Here is a 23,616-nt window from a genome sequence, read left to right as displayed (position 1 = left end):
CTTTTTCAAACTTCTGCTTATGATATTCTTTCTCAGACAGAAATTGTATAAGAGAGCTGGATCAAAAATACCTTGTGTGAAAAAAAAGTCATACGATTTAACACAGATAGAGTTGATTTAAAAAAATGTGTGTAATTAGATGCATAATTCTTATGCATAATTTACATGCAATTATGTATGAAAATGAGCTATGCACAGGCATAAATGGCTAGCTAAGCACCTCACACACAATCACAGTAATTTTGCACAGAAATTAAACATGCAGTTGCAAACACATTTGAAAAAAATAAGTCCAGTGAGGAGAAAAAATTTGAATTTTTTCTGAGCAGAAATTCTGTTAAGTCCTCAGTCAGGAAGGGGGGAGTAAACAGCATAGAAGTGAATAAAAATATAATTCATTATAAACCAGTTTATGTTCAGTCATGGTATAAGAAACAAAACCAAATATAATTTACCATTTTTATGAAGTGTCAATCTCACTAGTGTAAATTTAGTACAATCCTGAGTAAACAGTGGTGTCAAGCTGTACAGCTCTTCTCCTCTCTCCCCCTCCCCCAGAGGTTGTTTAGGTTGGGGGTTTGAGGGGCAATCTCAGTGTTTTCTGGCAGCTCTTTGAACACTTTTGGTTGTTTTCTCCCTAAGGCTAGATTTTCTCTTCAGGAAGAAAAGCTAGCTGGACCGTTCCTGATGCTCTAAGTAAATAATCTGTTATTTTTCTTGTCATGGCTAGAAGGTCTGGTCACAGAGCAGAGCTTTTATGGTCCTGTGATGCCAGCAAAAAGAGGTGGTTCTTGCTGCAGAGTGCTTATAGTACTAAAAGTAAAGTGAAGTATAAAAAAAACCCACAGTATTTTAATAAAATTTTTACTGCTGATTGTTTTCACCACACACTCCCAATATCTGAGCTTTCCTCCTGTACCCCAGACAACTAAAGCAACAAAATACTCACTTCAGTGACATTCATACACATCTCCAAAATGTCTGGTAAAAAAAAAGTTTGTATTGTGAAGTTTTTGGTAATGATTTTTTTGTCAACTTTTAAATTATTTTTGCAGTAAAAGCAGTAAAGAAAATGTCTGGTTTTCCTTAGTCTCTCAGCATTTATTCTTTGAGTCTTGTATTATCTCTTAGAGAATATTCTAAAAATAAATATACATTACAATGTATATTTAAAATTAATTAAATATTTGTTATATAAATCTTTATTATATTTATTATATAAAATAAATTAAATATTTATTATATAAAATTTTAATCCAAATGACAGCTGAAAAAATATTTTAGCTATTCTTGAATACAGTAATTTGAATCCAATTGTAATCAGAATTTTACTGTTTCACTAAAGAGCATGCTTAGGGTCCTTAGTGTACTTGAACTGTGTATACCTTGATAAAGGTAAATGCCTAACCCTGTTAGGTTAGGCGTTCTAAGGATCATAATATGTGCTTATAATTCATAACATTTCAAGTATTTTAACTTTAATTTAAACTCTGCAAATTCCTACACCCGTTTTTTCTTTTTTTTTCCTTCCTGTTTGTGGTTCAGAATAGGCAGCTTCCACTTTTGAGGAAAAAATGGTGATGTGGCAAATGTAACATCCTTTTTTTTCCTTCTCTTGTTGTCTTCTTTCCTTTTTTCTAACCCCTCTTCTCCTTAGGAAAGTATGTACTTTGAATATATACAAAACATGGAGGAAAAAACTTGTGAATTTTTTTAATTTACTCCTTTTCCACATCAAAAAGTGTCTACTTCTTTTCAGCTAAACCAAGGCTCACTTCTTCCTTGAAGATACAGTTCTGTAGTGGAAGCACTGATAAACTGCACTCTCAGTAGGATGTGTCCGAAGGAGAGTCTTCTGGAGGCAGGGAGAGTCTAGTGCTGACCTGCATTAAGCAAAGACAGAGCTGGTAAAAGCATTCTCTGACTTTTGTTGCCACATAATAAAAAAATTCCACACTGCATGTCTCTGCCCAAGATAAAAGGGAATAAGGACCTTCGTGCTTAGTGTTGTGGTATTTCAGCACCTTAAACTTGAACATGTTCATCTTCTCAGCTCCCTTCTGAGGCCAGGTTCTGTGCTATTCCTGTGTTCTCCAGAGGCCTGTGGAGTAGGAGTGAGTTGAACTATGGATTCCCCATTCCTCCTTCTGTGTGCATCTCTGTTACCAGGACACAGCACTGGCTTCAGATGTTCATGCCCTCTTAAAAACTTCTCAAAGGTGTTAGTTACCTTCAACTCTTGTTACCAGCCATTGTCACTTGGAACAAATTCTTTTTGCCTTGTGCTCAGATGTGCTACTTGATTCAACTATATGCATGAAACTGGGATTCAAAACGAGTCTGCGCAGAAGTAGAACACAGGGTAGAAATAAATATGTATGATCTTCTAAATCAGTGGTTCTCAACCTTTTTGAAGTTGAGTGGCACTTGAGAAAATTGGCTGTGCTCTGTACCTTGCTGAGGTCAGCTCTGAGCTCATGAGGAGCTGTCACCTTTCTCTTTTGTTAAGTGCTTGTGTACTTGCTGGTTTTATGGAAATTATTGTAAATCTGCATATGATGTGAGCAACGTCATTCAGTGCTGTGTATCATTCTGTAGACAGTCTGTTAGGGATTATATGTTTACTAGGAGCTCCTGTGGGAGAATATGTGTATTCTTGGGTGTAGTATAGGAATAGTAAGTCCTGTACTTACTGCAGAAATATTGGATATACTACACCTGTGAGATGCAGTGCTGCATTTTATGAGTAGTGAATCTGTCCCATAAATCCTGGAATTTCTGTGTATCCATTGTAAAGGAGAAACTGCTTGATTTTGCTTTTGGTTTTTTTTTTCCTTCCCGGGTAAAGTGTGTGTGCATGCACTGCATGATGCTGTAAATCTGATAGCTCCTGGACACACCTCACTGTGTGCAGCTGTGTGTGTATGGTGGGTCTCACCCAAGCTGTGCTAGCAGGTACCTCATGGCATTGTTACACATGCTGTTAATGTGATGTTTTCCAGCAGCCCTGTGATAAATGTGGTGTAGAACTCATTCTTACACGTGCCATCACCATGTCCAGAAATTCTTCACATACAGCAACCTGGATAGAGCTACGACAGTCTTGAAGCTGAAAATTTGGATAAAAGTTTCATGGGCAGGTTAAGACAGTATTAACCAAAGAAGTATAGTGGCCTTACCTAAGTAAAAAACCCAAAACAACAACAACAAAACAACCAAAAAAAACACCCAACAAATAAAACATTTTTAGCTCTTCTTGATCTGGTCAAGTAGGATAGGGGAAGGAGGATACACAAAGGGAAATCCAGCTACTTGGAAGACAGAGGGGTGCAGTGTGGGACGTCTGAAAACATGGGATTTACTTTTGAATAGAGAGCAAAGTGTTTGCATTAAAGCTATTGGTGCTCTAGGAGAGTTAATTAGGCAGCACCAAACTGAGCCTGTATCTTAATGCTGCACCTTCAGTCCCTAGATTGCTGCTTTCCCCCTGATTTTCTAAACAAGTAGCTGTTGTCTGCCTGCCAGATAATGTTAGATCCATGCTCCAGCACTGCTTGTGAGCTGCCACTGCCTTGCACCTGAGGCAGAGATGAGAGTAACAAATCCCATTAGGCTCTGCCCATCCATCCAGGTATGCTCAGGAGCATCTGTATCCCCCTCTCTGACCATGTGGAGATATTGCACCGAGTTCACAGTAAGACTTACATCATGTTGCCCATGTATTGGGATTATTTGAATAATTATTATTAATGGCACAGGTTGGCATGTATTCTACTTTCTGTCCTGTTTGCATAGAAGTCTGACTGTCAGCATTCCTCATGGGTTTTTTGTTTGTTATCCAATGCCAGCAGTCTTTGGTAGTATAGCAGTTTCTTTTATATGTGATACTTGTAAGCTTGGTTTATTTTCTAACTGTGAAAGTTATCCAAATATTAGTCAAATTTTGGTATAGTACTGTTACAGTAAAGGCTTTTCACATACAGATGTCTTTTATTACTGTGTTCACAGAAATTCAGCAGAATTGATTAGAAGTGTAAACTCTTTATTTGAAGATTTTTTTATGGTTTTCATGTAGACAACATGTATTAATAGATGGTATAAAAAGAACTTGCAGTGAAAATTCAACTTGTCATCTGTGCATTCTCATTTCTAACAATATTGCCAACTTTTGTTTAGCAAACATATTAGCCTTAAGTAAAATTATATATCCTCTAGTAGTACAGCTCCTTACACCTTCTTGCTGTCTCATGCTCAAATCTGCTATTTCATTAATAATGCTTCTTCAGCTGTTTTTTTTCCCCTTGACTGCTCTCTAACCTAAATCTATGAGATTCTCCTTAGGAAAAATCCCAACCATCTTCCTCAATATTATTTGAAATAACATTAACATATATTGAAATAACAATAAAATAATAGATTATTTTGCATGTCTGCCTTAGGACTTGTCCACAGGAGCATTTGTTCCAGCACTGCTGAGGGGCTGAACCCTTCAGCCATGGATGCAATATTATCTGGGAACAGAGGGACTATGTAAACTGGATCTGCTGTTGATAGACTAGATGATCTGGATACTCTGTTCACTATAATCCTTATTAGTAGTGCTAGAATGTTTATGGGGAGAGGTGATAAGAGGCTGCAGAGGCATTTGCCTGGAACTAAAGATACTGAAATTCTGCACCTTTGAAAAGATGCAGGGTTTAACTCTTCTCAATGTGAGTCACATAGAAATCATGCACACACACATTTATATTTACAGATGCCCACATATGTATATATGTAAACCTTGAATTGTAATACTAGTTTAGTTGGTAAAAACAGCATACTAAAAAGAAAAAATGGTCCTAAAATAACAAATATTTTTTCTCCTTTTTCATTTTGCTAGTGTTGTAGCTGAGTCTGAAGGAATTGTGCCAGTAATGAACACCTTGAATGCCCGGAGAGATGGAGCCATTTCCAATGCCATTGCAGTGCTAACAAATCTGTCCCTGCAAGAGCCATCCCGTGTCAGTATCCAGAGCCATGGCATCATGAGTGCCCTTGTGGGGCCACTGTGCTCAACCAACAGCCAAGTGCAGAGCAAAGCAGCGTTTGCTGTGGCTGCCTTTGGTTGTGATGCTGATGCACGAACTGAGGTAAAACTACTCTTTGAGGTTGTGTTGGTAATGATGTTTCTAGATCTGAGGTGGGACTTACATTAACCAGATTCTGAACTAATCAAAATCTGTTGTGTCTGACCTACAAGTCCTGAGATTTCTATATAGTTACTTATTTTTGTGATACCTGTTCTGCTAAATATAGCTCAGTTTTTTAGATTTTGGAAAGGGTTTTCTTTAACTTGAATTTTCACTGCTGTCTTTGCTTGCACCAAATTAATGTTTTGCAGCTTTTCAGTGACTTCAATGAGCTTTAACCAGGGCTATATCTTGATTTGTATATTTAGAAGCATTAAACATCAAGGTTTCTTTCAGCTGCAACTGTCGGCTGAACTTTGAAAGATGGGAAGTTCAGTCCTCTTTACTCTCCCTCAGTGTTCTCTTGCCCATTTTCAAGGCTTGAACAGCAATGTCTGACCTTGATTAATGAGATACTGGATGTGCATGGAGTAAATGTATTTCAGACAAAACTCAAAATATAATTAATCCTTTGATCAGTGACATCCAGCAAGTTGAACTCTTTGCTGTTTATGAATTGGTCATAGTATTTTATTCTCATAAATAAGAATGATACTATGTGCATTCATAAATCATAAGCTGAGGTTTTCTCATGGGTCAAAGCTATTAATTAGGACATGAATAAGGGGCATAGATAATTAATCTACCTCTTTCAGTGCCCTTAAAATGTCTTTCTCTTCAAAAATCCAAATGAGCAATATTTCCTCCAGCATGTATAGGAAAGATATTGTAGCACACAAGAGAATAGGATGTTAATAAGATTGTCATACCTACAATACAAATTCAAATGTATTGTGATGTAAATTAGTTGCTAGGAGGCACCAGAACACAGAAAACGCTGTGTAACTCTCTGTGGCAGTCTTGGGTTGCATAGTCTCTTTGGGTTCCACACTGCAGCCTAATAACTGAAAGGCAGAGCAGAGCCAGAAGGGATTTCTGCCTTGTACCACTCTTGAAGCTCCAGCCTATGCAGACTTCACAGAAACACAGAATTCCCATTAATGCCTTTTTTTCAGCCCAGTGTAGCTTTTCTACAAAGCTTGAATGTTTTGGGAGGTGAATTTCACAGACTATTCTTGCTGGGATAGATGAAATATGTAAGTGGAAATGTTTTCACTTTTTTAATAGTTAAGGAATGTAGGTGGGCTGGGACCACTCGTTGAATTGCTGCATTCTAAGAATGAAGAAGTCAGAAGAAATGCCTGTTGGGCTGTTGTGGTCTGTGGAAGTGATGAACTAACTGCTGTTGAACTGTGCAGGCTAGGGTGAGTAGAAATAGTATCAAAAGTCAAAAGAAAATTTTTGATGAGAGATCTCAATTTAAGTCAATCTTTGCATAGTTATAGCAAAATAACAAAGCTTTATGATAACCTGAAACTACTTTTGCACCACATTTGTTATGGATGAAATGGTATTGATTTTAAGGAACAGAATCTTCTGACAAAATATAAGTCTTTTAGGAGAACTGTCTAGAATTATAAAACATTTATTGTTTCTGTGACTGAATTAGGTTTTATACTGAAGATAACTTGTATCACTCAGTATTAGGGACTACAATGCCCCATACATTTGAAAGTGAAATAAAGGTTTCAGACTAAATTTAATATACAGTAAATTGTACTTAGTACACACAGATTTGATTTAAAAGCTCCAGTTAACTGCAGATGTGCTGAAGTGTCATGGAAAAGTGGCTGTGTTTTATTCTTTCTTAGGGACTCCCAGGTCCATATATGAATTACAAATGCTGGTTTAGGTTATAAGAATTATGACACGGGACTCCTCAGACAAGGCGACTCTTTAGTTACTGTTAAATTAAAATTTTTGTAATTGCCCTGCTCCCTCTGCTGGGCACTTCTCTGGTGACTGCACAGATACTTCAAATCCATCTATGAGGGAATTTCAGAGACTCACAGAAATTCAGATCAAGAGGAGACCTCAAAGGTGATATTATCCATCTATCCTAGTGTAAGGCTGATTAAGGTACACTGACATATTTTGGCTTGGATAAATTTGGATAAATATTGATCCTGCAGGAGTTTCACAACTTTCTGAGGTAACCTGTTGCAGTGCTGGAATATCCTTACAGTTAGAAGGGGTTTCTCATTTTTAAATATCCCTTAAAACCAATTGTGTTGTCCTGCTTTCGGTGAGATTGAATATCCACTTATTATAGGAATTTAACTCACTGAATTTTCTCATTTTTCATGTCTCTCTTGTTTCTTTTTCATGACAAAGTAAAAAGGTTAGACAAGTTTTGTTTGTATCATTTCATCTCTGAATTTCTCTAATTTTTTTATGTCTTTTTGAAGTAGTATCTCCCAGCCTGGATGAGGTACTTCAGGTGAGATCATACCACTATCATATGAAGCTCAGTAATTATTTTCTCTTTCCTGCATATGTTTCCTGCATATGGCACTGTTCTTATGTAATGCCTTTTTGTGACAATATTCCAGCAGGACTCAAATTTATGTGTCCTTTAAGTTTGACAGCATATTATTGACAGTAATACATTAAGCATAGTTTTTCAACTAGTCAGGCACTATTTCATGTTATTTTCACGTAGATCATATTTCCCTGACCTGTTCATGAGTATGCAAGTAGGAATAAATAAAAAGACTTATAAAAGTCAAAACATGTCTCAAATCAGCTCATATCTCACATCTATGTCTTCTGCCTATATGTTAAGTCAATTACCCTATTGCAGCAGGGATTAGATTGACTTTTGGCAAATTGATTCTTGACAAATATGTATGGCTATTTCTCATCTCTTGTTGCTTGCCTACCAATGGTTTAATAATTTGATGTGGTGTTTGGACACTGAAATTTGGCTGAATGATCTCTATTATGATTTCCTTGTTCATAGTTTTTTTCAAAACTAGATAGTATCTTTGCCCTTCTCCACTCTCCAGCCATCTAGCCTAGAATTTTCCAATACAATTTTAAATAGTTCCAGTGTTGTATTTGTAAATTTATAGAGTGTATGAGGTAAGTGTCCTCAGGGACTGCTAACCTTTTCTCCTCAAAATTATCCCAGACATTTTAAGACTATTGTTTGTACCTCCTTGTTAATATTGCTGCCAGGCATCTGCTTGAAACCTTTCTATGAAAACTGAAGCAAAAAAGGCATCAGACACTTCAGTCTCTTCTGTACCACCTGAGTTTTCTTCCCACATTGAGTAATAGACCTACATTTTTCTCTCTAACTTGTAGTATGTGAAACATTTAGTTTTGTTTCTTTTTGAATACTTGTGTCTCACTTTGCCTGTTCATCTTTTGGGTTTGTCCCTTACTTTTTTTATTTTGTTGGAAATGTAAATGTTTCCATTTCTGTTTGATTCCTGGCTTTTTTCTTCTTTTTCTTTTTCTTTTTCTTTTTCTTTTTCTTTTTCTTTTTCTTTTTCTTTTTTTCTTTTCAACTCTTTATGGAATTTTTGGTGTAGCTGTTTTATTTGTCTATTTGTCTGGTTTTGGTGTATCTTTCTTCCATGTGAGGGTAATTGTGCCTGTAATGTCATTTAATTTAGACCCTGCTGTACACATTTTACCTGCCTTTCTTTATTAATTTTCCCCTTTGAAATTGTTCCTTGTGTTACTTGCTGATTATCTGCAATATGCTGTAGATATATAGTCTGAACTGCTCTTCCCCACTTCTATCTTCTCCCACTTCTTTCTTCTGTAAGAAAAGGATGTCATCTGCCTTGCCTGAAAAACTTGTTCTCTGGAATTCATCTGAATTCATCCCTTCAGACATCTACATGTAGATGTCCACAGCTGAGGCTCCCTATGTAGTTCACAGAAATATATATATATATATTGTATATATATAAAATTGATTCCTTGGGACATGAAGAATATCTGCATGTGTGCATAGTCACATACAGATATTTGAATATGTACTCTTACACAAACATGAGAATACATAATGCTTTTTTCCTGGTGTTTTTTTTAATTGCTGAACAGTCTTAGAACTGTGGTATGTAATGTTTTCCTGATTCAGTTTCCTTTATTTACTTACTGATGTTTTCCTAAGTTTTTCAGGTCAAAAGTTGTCACTTTATGGGTTTCAGCACTAGAAAAAGCTTAGGAAATTAATTCTTGTCCTCCCATGTCCCCATGTTACTATTTGTTTTTATGTCCATGTTGCAAAAATCCTGCCATTCTGGTGGTGTTGGTACAACTTGTGTTTCCATGCTTGTTCATGTTTAGCAAATATCTGCGAGCTGGGCTCCCCCAAACAGAGTAACAGTGCTAGACCAGAAGGATTCAGACATTGCATAATGCACAACTGAATCTGCAAATTGCCTTGCAGCTGAAAAGAGAGGGAGAGAGGTTGCCTGGACTGTATCATATGGTTGGCTCTGATAATTATTACTTTTACATGTTTTTTCTCCCAATTTCTCCATGGTGCTCTATAACATCCTTCTAGATAAAAGATTGTGGCATCCTGTCTGCATTTCTTTAGGTAGCATTTAACTACCTAAAGGAATTGTTTTTGCTTTTGAGCACTGCATGGTGTTTTCCTTCCCCAGAGAAGGAATTCTGTGTGGCACAGCCATTCCTTGCTGGCCCAGAGGACACAGGATCAGCACTTGGAAGTGAATCTGTCTTGGTCTTGGTAATGCTGAAAACCTTGAGCTGTATAATGACATTTAATTAGTATTTAATGATGAATGAGCCTTTGTATTTTATTTATCAGTGCTTTAGACATCCTAGAAGAAATTAATCTGTCAACAAAGTGTAAAAATAAATTTAGTGAAGCTGCTCTGGAAAAGCTACTTGATAACAATCTTTCCCAAAAGTACAGTCGGATGGGATATTTATCATCAAGTAATATCATTACTAATGGATTCTATGATTGTGGTCAGGTAAGATAGTCTAAACAAATTATTTAGAAAGAGTAATATTTTCCTCTTAATTTAGAAAGAGTATTGTAGCAACAGCCAAACTCTGGCTACAGAAAATACTTTGTTTTTTCTTGTCCTGAAATTTCACATCTGTTACACAGATCTCCTTTGATTATCTTTCTTAATGAATGAAATCATCTTCATGGTATTCCCTAGTTGTGATCTTCCCAATCCTATCTGAGCTGTTCAGACCTTTCCAGATCCTTTCTCAAACTTCAGTTCTTCTGGTCTCTTTCCCTGCACTATACTTAATGCTAACTTGACATTGTATGACCTATGGACGTTTTGTTTGTTAATTTTTACATAAGGAAGCAAAGAGTTCATATTTTCACCTCAGTCATGACCCTTTCTCTCACAAAAGAAGTGTTTGTGTATAAAGACTGACTCCAATATCACTTATTAGTGCTGTGCTCAATTTAAATCTGAGAAGGACTTTTGAAAATACCCAGATAAATTAGAAATATCAGTCTTACTGACAATCAGTGAAATACTGCTCCTAAAGCACTTGGTTGCTTTTGAAAATTCCATCCTATGTTGTAAAACCTTCAGAGGCAGGAACATTTCCTTATTCTGGAACTGTTTGGAATGCTTCAAACCAATAACTACAAGCTAAAATATTTATAAACAATCTTTTCTAAGAAAAATAGATGAAGAAAATGCAAATTTAGAAGAAAATAATTTCAGATATTTTGAATAGCTTTATAAGTTCTTACACAATCTTTGGTTTAGGATTAGGAATTTTAAATTACTCTTTAAGTATCTTTTAAATGTATTTTTTACTCTGCATCTTTAACTGAACAGAAAACCTTATATTTTATGCTAATTTTCTTATAGATAAAACATGGAGGGAAATTTTTGTCTTTGGAAGAACTAAGCAAGCAAGAGCTTACTGACCGTCGGGAAATAATCTTCATTAATGCTAAACCCCAGGAAAAGTGAGTGATGTTAGATCTACTAGCATTTGTTGTAATAGCTCGTCTTTTTAATAGTTTTCACTGTTCCAGTACAAAATCTATCTATCTATCCATCTATCTATCTATCCACACACACACATATAAAAATAGAGACATTTATTTTATTCTCAGCACAGGGCTTTTATGTCCTAGGAGGCAAAACATTCATATTTTATAAAAATAAGAATTTGGAAAATAGCTTATTCAGTTGAGTTGCTTTATTTATCTTAGCCTTGAAGACTCATTCATTTAACACTCTTTGATTCCTGATGATGGGACACCCAGTGTTTTATTAGTTATAACAAAGCTTGTCATCTGCTGTAATAATTATGTCATCTGAGCTGAATGTCAACATTCGACAATGAAAGCTATGATTTGATGGTCCTCTTGTACAGACAAATGCATGGAATTTTAAGCACATCATTCCAAGGGGTGGGACAAAGCCAAGCATTAAGCTCTCAGGCTTTCTTCTGTGTTTAAGTTGAAGCCAGCCTAACAAATCTTCTTAGATTTGAATGCAGGAAATTGGTATTGGGCTTGTTTAACTGGGAGCCATTTCCTGTAAACAGTCTCACAGATCAAAGATCGCTCTACCAATATTTTGCAAGTCCAAAAACTTCTTCTCTGTCAACACATCACATATTTGGGTTACAGTATGATTAGCTTCCCTTTTAAGCTTGTATATGGCAACATAAAGATGTCTGGTAATATCTGACAAATTGGACTTCCATGCTCTTTGTTGATCCCTAGAGCTGTCTCTAACTATCAGGTCTTCATTCTTTGACTTTAATAACAGTGTCTTGCTTTTGCACGTTGGCAGCAGCCTTACTGCCCAGTTACTTTTGTGTTCATCATTGGGCATTCTCAGAAATAAAAGTTCTAGCACAGGAGCTGGCAGGGCTCACTGGCAGAGCTTTAAACCAGCCTGGAAGGGGAAAGGGACAAAGCCAGGCTGGCCAGTGATGAGTGATGGGATGGCGTGTCAGTACTTGAGGAAAGGAGCACTAACAGGATTCCTCAAACTGCCTCAGGAGGTGCTGGCTGCAATGCACCAAACCTGAAATGTGTCCACACTGATGCACCCAGCATGAGGGACAAACAAGGGGAATCCAGGCTTTGGCCCAGTCCCAGAGGTTTGACATCACCGGCAGAAGTGAAAGCCGGTGGGATGGGTCCTGTGCCTGGAGTGCCCTGTTGGATGGTTACAGGCTCTTCAGGAGGGACAGGCAGGGCAGGAGAGGTGGAGGGGTGGCACTGTGTGCAATAGAAGGGGTAGAATGTATGGAGCTCACAGCTGGCAATGGCACAGGTGAGAGCCCATAAGAATCAAGGGACAAACAAATAATGCAGATGCCATCGTGGGAGTCCACTACAGACCTTTGGGACGGGACAATGATGAATTGTTCTTTGAGGAACAAAGAGACTCTTCCAAGTCAACTGCCTTTGTCCTTATGGGAGACTTCAACTTGCCAGAAACTTACTGGGAACATCACACAGCTGCTACAACCTGGGCCAGAAGATCCCTAAAAACCTGAATGACAACTTTACAGAACAGGCTTGGAAAGATGTTGATCTTGATCTACTCCTTGATCTACTCCTTGTCAACAGGGTGGATCTTGTGAGCAAGTGGAGATTGGAAGCCATTTTGGCCACAATGACCACAAAGAGATCAAGTTTAAAATCTCTATTAACAAAAGGAAAAATGCAAAAACCTTGACTCTGGGCCTGAGGGGAGCAGACCTCGGGCTGCTCAGGGAATTAGTGAGTAAGATCCTCTGAGAACATATTTTTGGAGATGCTGGCATCTGTTAGTTGATCACTTTTTAAACATCACCCCCTGAGTGCACAAGAGCAGGCAATTCCCAAATGTCAGAAGTCAAGCAAGTGAGGCAGAAGGCCATCTTGGTTGAGCAGGAATCTTCTCTTAAAAATAAGGCAAAAAACGAAGGTGTATGCCCAGTGGAAGCAAGGTCAGGTGACATGGGAAAAACACAGAGTCTCTGCTGGCCACTGTAGGGAGAAAATTCACATGGCCAAAGCTCAGCTGCCGTTAAAGCCAGCCAGAACTGTGGGGAACAAGAAAAAGAGTTTTTTCAGGTATATTAATGGCAACAGGCAATGTAAAAACATCATTGTCCAATTACAGGATGAGGATGGTCTCCTCACAAACACAGACAGAGACAAGGCAGAGGTGTTCAACACATTCTTTGCCTCTGTCTTCAACAAGGATGATGGACCAAGGGTGCCCTGAGCTGGAGGACCATGACTGCAAGAGTGATCCACTCCCAGTCAACCCTGAAACTGTGCAGGATCTGCTGCTCCAGCTTGATTCCTACAAATCTGCAAGGCCTAGTGGGATTCATTCAAAGAGCTGGATGATGTTATTGCACAACCTCTCTCAATGATTTCTGAGCAGTCTTGGGAATACAGAGAAGTCCCAGCTGACTGGAAGCTGGTGAATGTCCTGATTTTCATGCAGTGTGTGAAGAAGGATCCCAGAAACTACAGACCTTTTAATTTCACTTTACCAGTGCCTGGTAAAGTTATGGAGAAGATTATTCTGGGAGGTACTGAAAAATACCTTAAAGACAACAAAGTCACTGGTCACACCCAGCACAGTTTCTTGAGATGAAAGACCTGCTCATCAAACCTGATTTCTTTTTGTGACAAGGTAACCCATGGGGTTGATCAAGGTGAGCCAGTTGATACAATGAGATTTCTAGATTTCAGGAAAGCTTTTAATGCTGTTTCTCACAGAGTCCTTCTGCACAAGATGTCCAGCTGGATAAACTCATTATGTGATGGGTGAGCAGCTGGCTCATGGGTTGGGCACAAAGGGTTACAGTGAATGGAGTGACTTCAGATTTGTGACCTGTCACTGGGGAGTTCCACAGGGCTCCATACTCAGCCCTGTGCTCTTCAACAGCTTCATCAATGACTTGGACCCAGGACTGGAAGGGACACTAAGCACGTTCACAAATGATACAAAACTGGCAGGAGCTGTTCACTCCCTCAAAGACAGAAAGGCCCTGCAGAGTCACCTCAGCAAATCAGAGGGCTGGACAATCACCAGCCATTGAAGCTCAACATGGGGAAGTGCTGGATTCTGCACCGGGCAACCCTGGGTGTACAGACAGACTGGAGAGCAGTGCCATGGAAAGGGACCTGGGGATCCTGGTCCATGAGCCAGCAGTGCCCTGGCAGCCAGAAGGGCCAACCCTGTCCTGGGGGACATCAGGCACAGCATGGCCAGCTGGGCAAGGGAGGGATTGTCCTGCTCTGTTCTGCACTGGGGCAGCCTCACCTCCAGTGCTGGGGGCAGTTTTGAGTGCCACAGTGTAAGAAAAATATTCAACTATTAGATACCATTTAAGGGGGACCATGAGGATGGTTAAGGGCATTGAGGGGAAGCTGTGTGAGGAATGGCTGAGGTCACTTGGTTTGTTCAGCCTGGAGGAGACTGAGGGGAGACTTCATGGCAACCTACAACTTCCTCATGAGGTGAAGAGGAGGGTCAGGCAGACCCTCTGTGGTGACCAGTGATAGAACCCAAGTGAATGGCCTGAGGTTGTGTCAGGGGAGGTTTAGGTTGGATATTAGGAAAAGAGGGTATTTGAGCACTGGAACAACTGTCCAGGGAAGTGATCACAGCACCAAGCCAGACAGAGTTCAAGAAGGATTTGGACAATGCTCTCAGGCACATGGCATGACTCTTGGGGATGGTTCTGTGCAGAGCCAGGAGTGGGATATGATGATCTTGATGGGTCCCTTTCAACTCAGCATATTCTGTCATTCTGTGATTCCATACTTTATTTTTGATCCTTGAATTAATGTCTGGTTTATTAGGACTTATGTTATTTCTTTCACTTATATACTACCTATGAATAGTTTATTGTCCTTTAAAATCCAAACTCCATTTTCATAACTTCACATGCAAATATTAACTCTGCAAACAAATGCAAAAATATCTTATTCTGTTTCAGTATTGTAGTACAAAAAGTACAAGATGTATCACCGTCTGTTTCAGAAAGAAGCAGCAGAGAAAAATCAAGGTATGGTTCTCAGATTTAGTAGTTGTAAATGTTGTGTTTTTGCTGTAACACTAGAAATAGAAGTTGAGAAAATAGTGACAGATAGTTTCTGAATGGAGTACAAATACTGAAACACAATGTTAAATATATTTTTGGAGTCTTTCTGTCACCTGCTATTTGCAGTAATTTTCCTTTGTCTATCTTAGTGATTATTTGTCCTCTCTTCCCATGCTGTATTTGAACAGCTCAGACTTACTTGCTCTTATTTTTTTTTTCCTTCATTATCCCTTGGAAGCAGTGAAATACTGCGATTTTACAACTTAACAACCAAGACCCAGGGAAATTACAGTAGAAGTTCCTTCTCAGTTTAGAACCTAAACCCATAAAATGTTCCTACACTGCCTACATGCTTCCTTATTTCTAGATTAAATCTCTTCCAGTGCAGTTGACAGATGACTAAAAGCTGAGAAGGGTATGCTCAGAGATGTTCTGATTTTTAGACAACTAGCCTAGAAATATTTCACTCTTGCAGCACTTGTCCTGATCCATATAATACACTAGCACAGTGCTGCAGTCTGTCTCTTCATACCAAGTAGATCAGAACGTCTACTCTTGTAGTGGAAAATTAACTTATTTCTTTTACAGAAAGAGGATTTGAGTCTGTCCCTCACACCTGCAGACAGCTGACCACAAGATATTTGGGGTTTAGCAGTCTCTCTGTGGTTTGTTGTGGCTGATCACTAACGATGAGGTGTAACGAACAGGGCGTTTTACTTGAGCTGTTCAGGTACTTAACTCTCCTTACTCTCGCCAAGACCAGGTTTTTATTCCTTGTCTAATATAAAATGTTTAACCTGGAGTTTGTTCCTGTGGAATGAAACTGAGCCCAGCTGCCCTTCCTGTAAAACAGCAGCACAGTTATGACCACAACGGTGCCTTCTGCGGAAGGCAGGTGTGCATGCCTGATTCCAGGGGAATCCAAAAGCAGTCCAAACAGAGCCTCCTTGCCCCTGATGGAATGGTCTCTAGTTCTTGATAGGAATGTGATGCAACCTAAAACTGTCCTTAGCTTTTCTGTTAGCTCACTTAGCGAGCTGACCATTTATCATGCTGGCTTCTGTGGGTCCGAGTCCTGACTTCCTAATTTTCTTTTCTTTATGGTACAGGGAGTCTTGGCAATGGCTAAGGGCTGTGAGTTCTAGACAGTGATGAAAATTATGAAATGCTACGTGCTGCAGGGTTGGAGAAAAAGGAGAAATGATGTGTCTGTTGTAGGAGCTGATGTACTGTGTTTCCAATTTTTATTTTGGAGCTCGTTCATGAACTGATACCCTACTGTCTGTACAGGTGTTTTATTGACAGAGATAACGGCTGATTTTTGACACTGCTTTTATATTTCTGCGTATGTTTGCATCTGCACTTAACAAATGAAATGTGCAGTAAGAAAATCAAGACAAAACTGAAACCTGTTTGTGATTTCAATAGTTCAGTAATATCTCCAATAGAGGAAAATCAGAAGTTGCCTGGACTATGGTGTTCACTCAGCAAAAGCAGCACTAGAGAAAAAGGCTTAAAGTATTATACTTTGATTTTTATTTGAATATGTTTGAATTATATACATTTGTTTAGAACACACATGCAAATTATTGACAGATAATAGCTATTGACTCTGAATGTTTGAGGTTTTGACTTAAATCAGGACCCAAATTATCAGACTAGTCTATCCAAAAGTTATTAACTTACAAGGCAGACATTCCCATTTGACTAGTTATTTGGGCTGCAAGCACTTCTGAAATTCAGTTTAAATCATTTTATAGTAGATACCTGGAATGGATTGTATGAATTGCATTGTGGAAGGTTCCTGTTTCAGGATGCACCAGACTAGATACAACACCTTGAGTGCCTTAGGAGGCTTCTCCCAGCTTCTGCCCCCTTCCAGGTCCTCCTGCTGCCCCCACATGCCCTGCTCATGACCATCTGTGCCTATGCAGTTTACTCAAAGGGAGCAGAGGCAAGGGGAGATGCTGAGCCCCAGTTATTTTTGCTCTGCTCCAGTGGGGAGTTCCTTCACCTTGGAAGATGCTCTACAGTCATAGGCCATTTTGTATAGTCTCAGGAGCTGGGAGACCTGCTCTGACAAGATAATATATTTGTTTATTACAGTGTGTGATGAGGATACACTTGGATAGTTACTTTCTAATGTAATTTATATCACTTACAGTGTAAATGACTGCTCTGTTGGCAACCATAACTCCTTTGAAAAGAAAAAAATTTTCTTTAGGAAAAACAAATACCTGATTCAATTTCCCATAGTAAACCTTGGAGGGGTACAAGGACTCCTTTCTTCAAGTATGAAGTAATTGCTTTTGAATGTCATGATCAAGTTCTATGATTTATAACCCCATTGTCATTCATTTTGAATCCATAATTCATACATCATTATTATTATTAATTTCTGAGATATATGGGAGTTACTTGAAGGTCAGTAGCTGACTCCAGGTCTCAAACATGCTTAGACTTTTTCCTATGTATTTTTTCCCTTGATGTTTCTGTTCATCATTATTTTGCAAAGTACTACTGAACACTGTTTAAAATCATTGTTTTGAAAAAGTGATACTGCTTTATATAAACCATAGTTGAAAGCCAAGAGAAAGGGCAGTTGTAATTGTCTGCTGGAAATGTTTGAATTAGATGTGAGGAAGTGGCTGGTTGATAGCTTGACATATATTTTCATTGACAGCAACATTTTTAATAAGGCAGTTTAATATCTGATATACACACTGATTGGACTAAAAGATTGTATTTAATGTAGACTAATAAATGTGTATTTATTGCATCCTATGTTTCAGTACTGCATTTAAAGAAATACTTCCCAATGCTCCTTTGTTCCTTTTCAGAAGAGAACCAGGGCATTTAAGCTATGCAAAATGGGAAAGAAAATAGGTGTCCTGGCTGCTTTTTGATGGTAGACTATTGTATTGGCTGCCTTCTTCCTCCAGCTTCCTCCAGCCATCCTCTGGTGACCTGTTGGACTCTTGTACTAAAGTTGCAAGGAATCAGAAACAGCTTGGAGACTATTAAAGTGCCACGAGCTCTCCTTTGCAATATTCCTCTGCTTTCACAGCAAGTAGTCTCACAACTAGGAAGACAGCTCTGAGAAATGAGAGTGATTTTTTTCTGATGTCACGAATTCCCACTGGCAAGAAAATGGGGATTTAAAAAAAGAGGGCAGGAAAAAAGACAGTACAAGTCTCCTGTAGAGGTTACTGGTTATTTTATAGCGCTGAGTTGTAAGACAGCAGCTCCACAGTTCCTTATGAGATAAAGATTAGACAGATATGATGAACTGAAGAGCTGAGGAGTAAGACAGAGACAAGTGTGGAAGGCAACCTTAAATCATCTATTCCGCCAAGGAAAACAACCTGAGAGAAATAAGCAGCAGCAAAAAAACAAAACAAATCACTGTTCAAACCCATCTCAGGTGTTTTGTTCCTGCAAATTGGAAGGGAGGAGAGTAAGTGTGATTCTAGAGTAATTTCAATAGTTACGAATAGGAAACAAATTCTCCTATAGCACTGTAATTTAATGGTGCACTTCTCATAGAGAAAATGAAGTACTGGGAGGATAGAAGGGGAGAAGGGGGGAAAGGGCAAATGGTGGAGAAACAAGAATTACAGCATTTGTAAATGTTGTTCTTTTAAAAACTTCCTGAACTGGACACCAGAGAGTTGGGAATAATTCAGGATTTTTTAAACATGGTATTTTTAACCATAATGTATAAGTGGATAAATGGATACGTATATAGCTATTTAATATAGCATTATAAGGTTCTCTGGCTATAGTTAGATAGAGTCAAATTAGATAAAAGAAAACTGTTTGTCTGCTTTTCTCCAAGTGTAAGTGTAATTAATAACCAGAACAGTTTATTTAAGAGAGTGGTGATTTTTCAATAATTTAAAGATTAAATCTTAATTGGTTATCCTTCTAAAATAATGTGCTTTGTGACACCTATTTAAAGGACTTTTTGTGACTATGGTAAATCTCAATGGGTTAAAGGAAAGTTTGCAAAGTATTCTGAAGACAAATTGCTTGAATTCAACTACTGATAATGATGTATGCCCTTTTGCTTTGTTCAATGCCTTCCATCTTAAGAGTGCTATTCATAGTATAACTTTTAAGAATAATTTGAAGAGCATGCAATAATGACAGTGTGTCTTAGAGCCATGTACTCTAGTGATCCTTTATTTCTTTTTTTTTCTTTTTCCTTCCAAGATCACCAGAAGCATTACAGATTTTAAAAATTAAGCCAGACTGTTAAATTAAAGAAAGAGGTTTTGTTATATTTCACAGTAAAAATTTTCAGGATCTACACTGAGAAAAGGCACAATGCTTACAAAACACTAGCTTCATGTGTTCCCACAAATGAAAGATCCTAAACTGTTTGACTGTATAGCTCTTAATAATACCTCTGGTAAAATAATGATTTTATAGATGCTGCATAACTTGTCAAATGCACAGTGTTTAATTTAAGCAGAACAGTAATTTCATTTATACTTCTGCTGGGTGCTTAAGATGCTTGTTTAGGATTGTAGTCATTTTTCAGATCCCAAGCATTAGTAAAATATGAAGCATGTGCAATGAAAAAGAGTCAGCTAAAACACAGACTTATTGTAAAATCTTTCTCTGACAAGCCATGCTGTAATTTGCATAATGCTTGAAGTACCTGAACTTGCAAGTACAGAGGCTGCCTTTTGGAATGTCCTGTCAAGATTTCAGCTGTGCTGAAAAGATCAGATTTTTATCAAGTAAAAACTCATTGGAATTCATGTTTTTTATTTCATATCCATACAAAACTAAACCATAACTAAAAATATGCTCTGTATGTATAGGTAAGTAAGTGTCTACTCCTCCTCTATATAATCCATACATGGGAAAGGCATATCAGAGCCATTAAGTAAAAATAAAATGAGAACTGACAACAATATTAATATGGAGCTAGTGGCATTTGTTCCTAACCACCTCCTGTGGACATGTCCCACAAGTGTTCTCTACAGCTTTGTAGATTTTGGATATTTGTTATCAAGAGAAAAGATGCCTCCTACATTCCACCTCTCCCTAGTCAACTTATCTAAATGTCCTTTTGGAAACGAATGTATTTGAATTTGAACCTTAGAGAATACAGTATTCTAGATAAGTGTGTATTTTTTTTTTCTATGTAAGAAAAGGGAAGGGGAAAAAAGAGGAGGAAAAACCAAAAGAAGTTATTCAAGTAACACCTACAGTCCAGGAGGAAATAAGTTCCCATTGGCTACCACCACCTGACTTCATTTTAATGGATTACATTAATGATGCTTCTAAAACAATTCTACCACTAGCTACTACCCGGGAACAGGTTGTGGCTCTTGCACAGTGAGTACCAAATTGTATTTCCATAAGCTGAATTGGTAAAATAACTGTTTTCTTATCCAAAGTCAACTTTTTAAAAATAGTTATTTTCCCATACTTAAGTGGAATCCAAATCAGCTTTGGCCCATAATGCTGACATATTTATATTTTAATCTTCTTGTTTCTCATTTTCTTGTAATTAATTTAATACATTTTAAAATAAAGTATCACTTGTAACAAAAGAGTATCAATTTATCATTTAAAAAAAATATTCTCATAGACAATTTCAGGTTATTTTTCACATTTATACATCTGTACTGATTCTTTCCAGTGAACACATCAGCTTCATATAGCATCTACATAATCAAAGAGCCCCAGAGTCCCAGGTTTTGCAAAGCTTAAAAACATGGTTAGAAGCCAAACCTAATAGTCAAGATGGTTGCAAGTTACATGTATCATGTCTGTTCTTTCTCCTACCATCTTTCCTGCCTGCTTGGTTTTGGACCCCCTTGGGACAGCAACTCTGTTGTATTTTGTTTTCTATAGAGCTAAAAGCATAGGACAAGTTTTCTAACATAGCTTTTAAGTGCTCTTGTAATTAATATCCTGATAATTAATAGCATCAGAATATTGCCATAGTGCATGCACAGACTGTTGATATCAATGTGTGATTCATTGGTTACACTGACTGCTGGGCACCAGTCACTGTCACCTCCAAGCAGTGTGTCCGTTTCCATCTTCTCCATAGTTTAACCTTTATATCTTAGCAGTTTCCAGGCTGCCTCCTGAATCTGGAGAGTTCGACATCAGATCCCACTTACTTTCACAAAATTTGTTACTTTTACTATCTCTCATTTTTAATGAAGTCGTCTAATGTGATATGAGGAATGAATTTTCCATTGATTGCAGAATTTGACAGGACAGATACTAATCCTTAACTATCCAGCTGTATATAAATCATGCTGCCTTCCTCAAGGTGGAATGCATAAAACTCTCCTACAAATCCACTCTTCTAACACACTAGTGAAATACTTGCAGACACACAACCCAGTGAAACAATCATGGGAAATTTAAGTAGAATGTTTTAAAATATGGGCATTTTTTCTGTCTGTGGTCCATTTCAGGTGCCTGCATAGCATGTGTTAAATAGGGAGCTGGGGAGAAGGCAGCCTGGCAGCCTGGCTGGAGTTCCTCTTGTGCTCTCTGGGGAGGAGGTCAGGCTAGCTGAGGGGACATCAGTAATGCTGGATGTCTCCTTTGGAACAAACACAGCACACTTTGTGTAGTGGTGATCACATTGGCTGGGGCAGCATTGCTCTCCTTAATGAGGGCTGGCCACAGGCACACACAGCACAAGGGACTGCCTCGAGCCCCACACTTTCTCAGCTTCACCCAGTAATTCCCAATTTCAAGATACCCTGTCTGACACCCGTGGTGATAGCTTCCTGTGCCCATGCTATTGAAACCAATGCTTCCTCAATTCTAAATTTTGAGAAGTGAGGCCTTGGAGGTTGCTATGTTTGTGCTGGGCAGAGGAACATGTTCACTGCTTCTACAGAGTAGGGGATGCAGGTTTTAGCTCAATGTCTGAAGCAATGGCTTGTGATTTTCATGTCAGCTCTGCAACATCTTATCCATAGTGAGAGACCTCAATAACCCTTGTGCCCGTGGCTGAGACACTGAGGGGGAACAAAGGTCTTTACATACATTGATGTGCACAGGGGAGATGAAGGTGTGTGTGTGTGTGTATTACAAACCAGGGCTTGGTCCTGTGTGTGCACAGTCCCCCAAAAGACATGTTTTTGGCAGAGCTTGCACTAACATGAGTTCTGATCTGTTTCTGAGCCATTTGTTTAAATGGATAAATACCACTCATCCCCAAAATATTGGCTTCAATGTAAGAAAGCACACATAGAAGATAAGTACTTCCAATTAATACAGCTGCTTTTCTATGTTGGGATCATTACTTATGGCTTTATTTTTGTCGTACTTATTCTCATGCATTTATTACTATTTCAAACAAATTATAGGTCTGCAGACTGTAATATGTAACTCACCTAATCTGTTATCTGTAAACATGACCATCAGTTTCTGAAATTACTTCCTCAGTAATTACACTGTTATTGATGACTTTTTCTGACGACTTTGTGCTTATACTACACCTCTCCAGAATCTCTTCTTTTGCACCTTGGTTTAGGTCTGTGACAAATATGAATGACCTGAGTTAAGGTATTTGTATTTATCAGTAAGCCTATTTAAAATACCAGTTATTAAATAAAAATAATTAATTAAGCAAAAGTAGAAAAAGTATTACAGTCTTAAAGGTCATTCACTTCTTGCTTGTATACATTTTATTGTGCACATTTTTGCAATAAATACAAGAGGAATTATAGATTTAATTGATCCCATTATGCATTTGGAACAGGTTTGTTGCAGACAAGATGGGTGGCACGGTTGTAAGAGAGCAACTACATAACTTTTGCTGGGAACTTGACATGAGTGAAATAGAATTTGAACTGAAAAGCAACATTGTGCCTATCACAAAAATCAAAAGAGGGACATTCTATCACAGAGCTTTACTTTTCAAGGTACATTATAATTTATTTTGCAACGTAACATATTATTGTTAAATGGATAATCTAAACTAAAGTATATTTGCATAAGTATAATACTTTATATTCATGCAAAATCTTTTGTATACAGTTTCATAATTTTTCAACAGCAAAGTTGATTTCCCAGTGAATGAAAGCCAGCTTTGCTTCTTTCTGTAAACATTCTTGTTGTCATTAAATTGTCTTAAGTGATATCAGCAGAATACTTGATAAATGGCAAAAAGCCAAAGAATTTGATTTCGAGTCAAAACATTTCACATTTTTTGTAAACTGTAAAATATTAAATTATGCAGCTTCCTTCTTTTTCCATGCTGCAAATGTAGACTTGTTGAGACAATTTTTATTTGGTATCTATCCAGTATTCCGGGATAGTATATAACAGCTTCTATGTTCTAGTTTCTTAGAAGAAACTGTGAAGTTTTATTTCTTCTTGCTTCATATGAGGATGTATTGGTGCAGCCTGATTATCTGTCCCATCCTTTTTCCTTGGCTGGATTTTAATCTTTCTTGAATGGAAAGAAACAAAGAAACAAGGGCCTAGCACATTAAGCAGGAAGGAC

General features: G+C 38.0%; 1 protein-coding gene across 4 annotated transcripts in view; it reads left to right on the top strand.

Moving 5' to 3' along the window:
• The window catches only part of ARMC3 (armadillo repeat containing 3), an 82,203-nt gene that overhangs the window by 38,268 nt on the left and 20,319 nt on the right, over window positions 1-23,616 (top strand). For 3 of the 4 annotated variants that reach the window (XM_021530390.4, XM_085565393.1, XM_085565382.1), the window contains 7 exons: window positions 4,883-5,132; window positions 6,300-6,436; window positions 9,868-10,036; window positions 10,910-11,010; window positions 15,012-15,080; window positions 20,280-20,468; window positions 22,870-23,032. In XM_021530390.4, coding sequence (XP_021386065.2) covers window positions 4,883-5,132; window positions 6,300-6,436; window positions 9,868-10,036; window positions 10,910-11,010; window positions 15,012-15,080; window positions 20,280-20,468; window positions 22,870-23,032 — 1,078 coding nt within the window. The remainder of the gene's footprint in view (window positions 1-4,882; window positions 5,133-6,299; window positions 6,437-9,867; window positions 10,037-10,909; window positions 11,011-15,011; window positions 15,081-20,279; window positions 20,469-22,869; window positions 23,033-23,616) is intronic. The other variant, XM_085565398.1, reaches the window with a different exon arrangement.

Source organism: Lonchura striata, chromosome 2 (assembly GCF_050655825.1).
Source record: "Lonchura striata isolate lonStrDom1 chromosome 2, ASM5065582v1, whole genome shotgun sequence".
NCBI classification, from domain to species: Eukaryota; Metazoa; Chordata; class Aves; order Passeriformes; family Estrildidae; genus Lonchura; species Lonchura striata.
The sequence above is the reverse complement of the archived record's forward strand: the minus strand, read 5'-3'. Positions and strand labels throughout refer to the sequence as shown.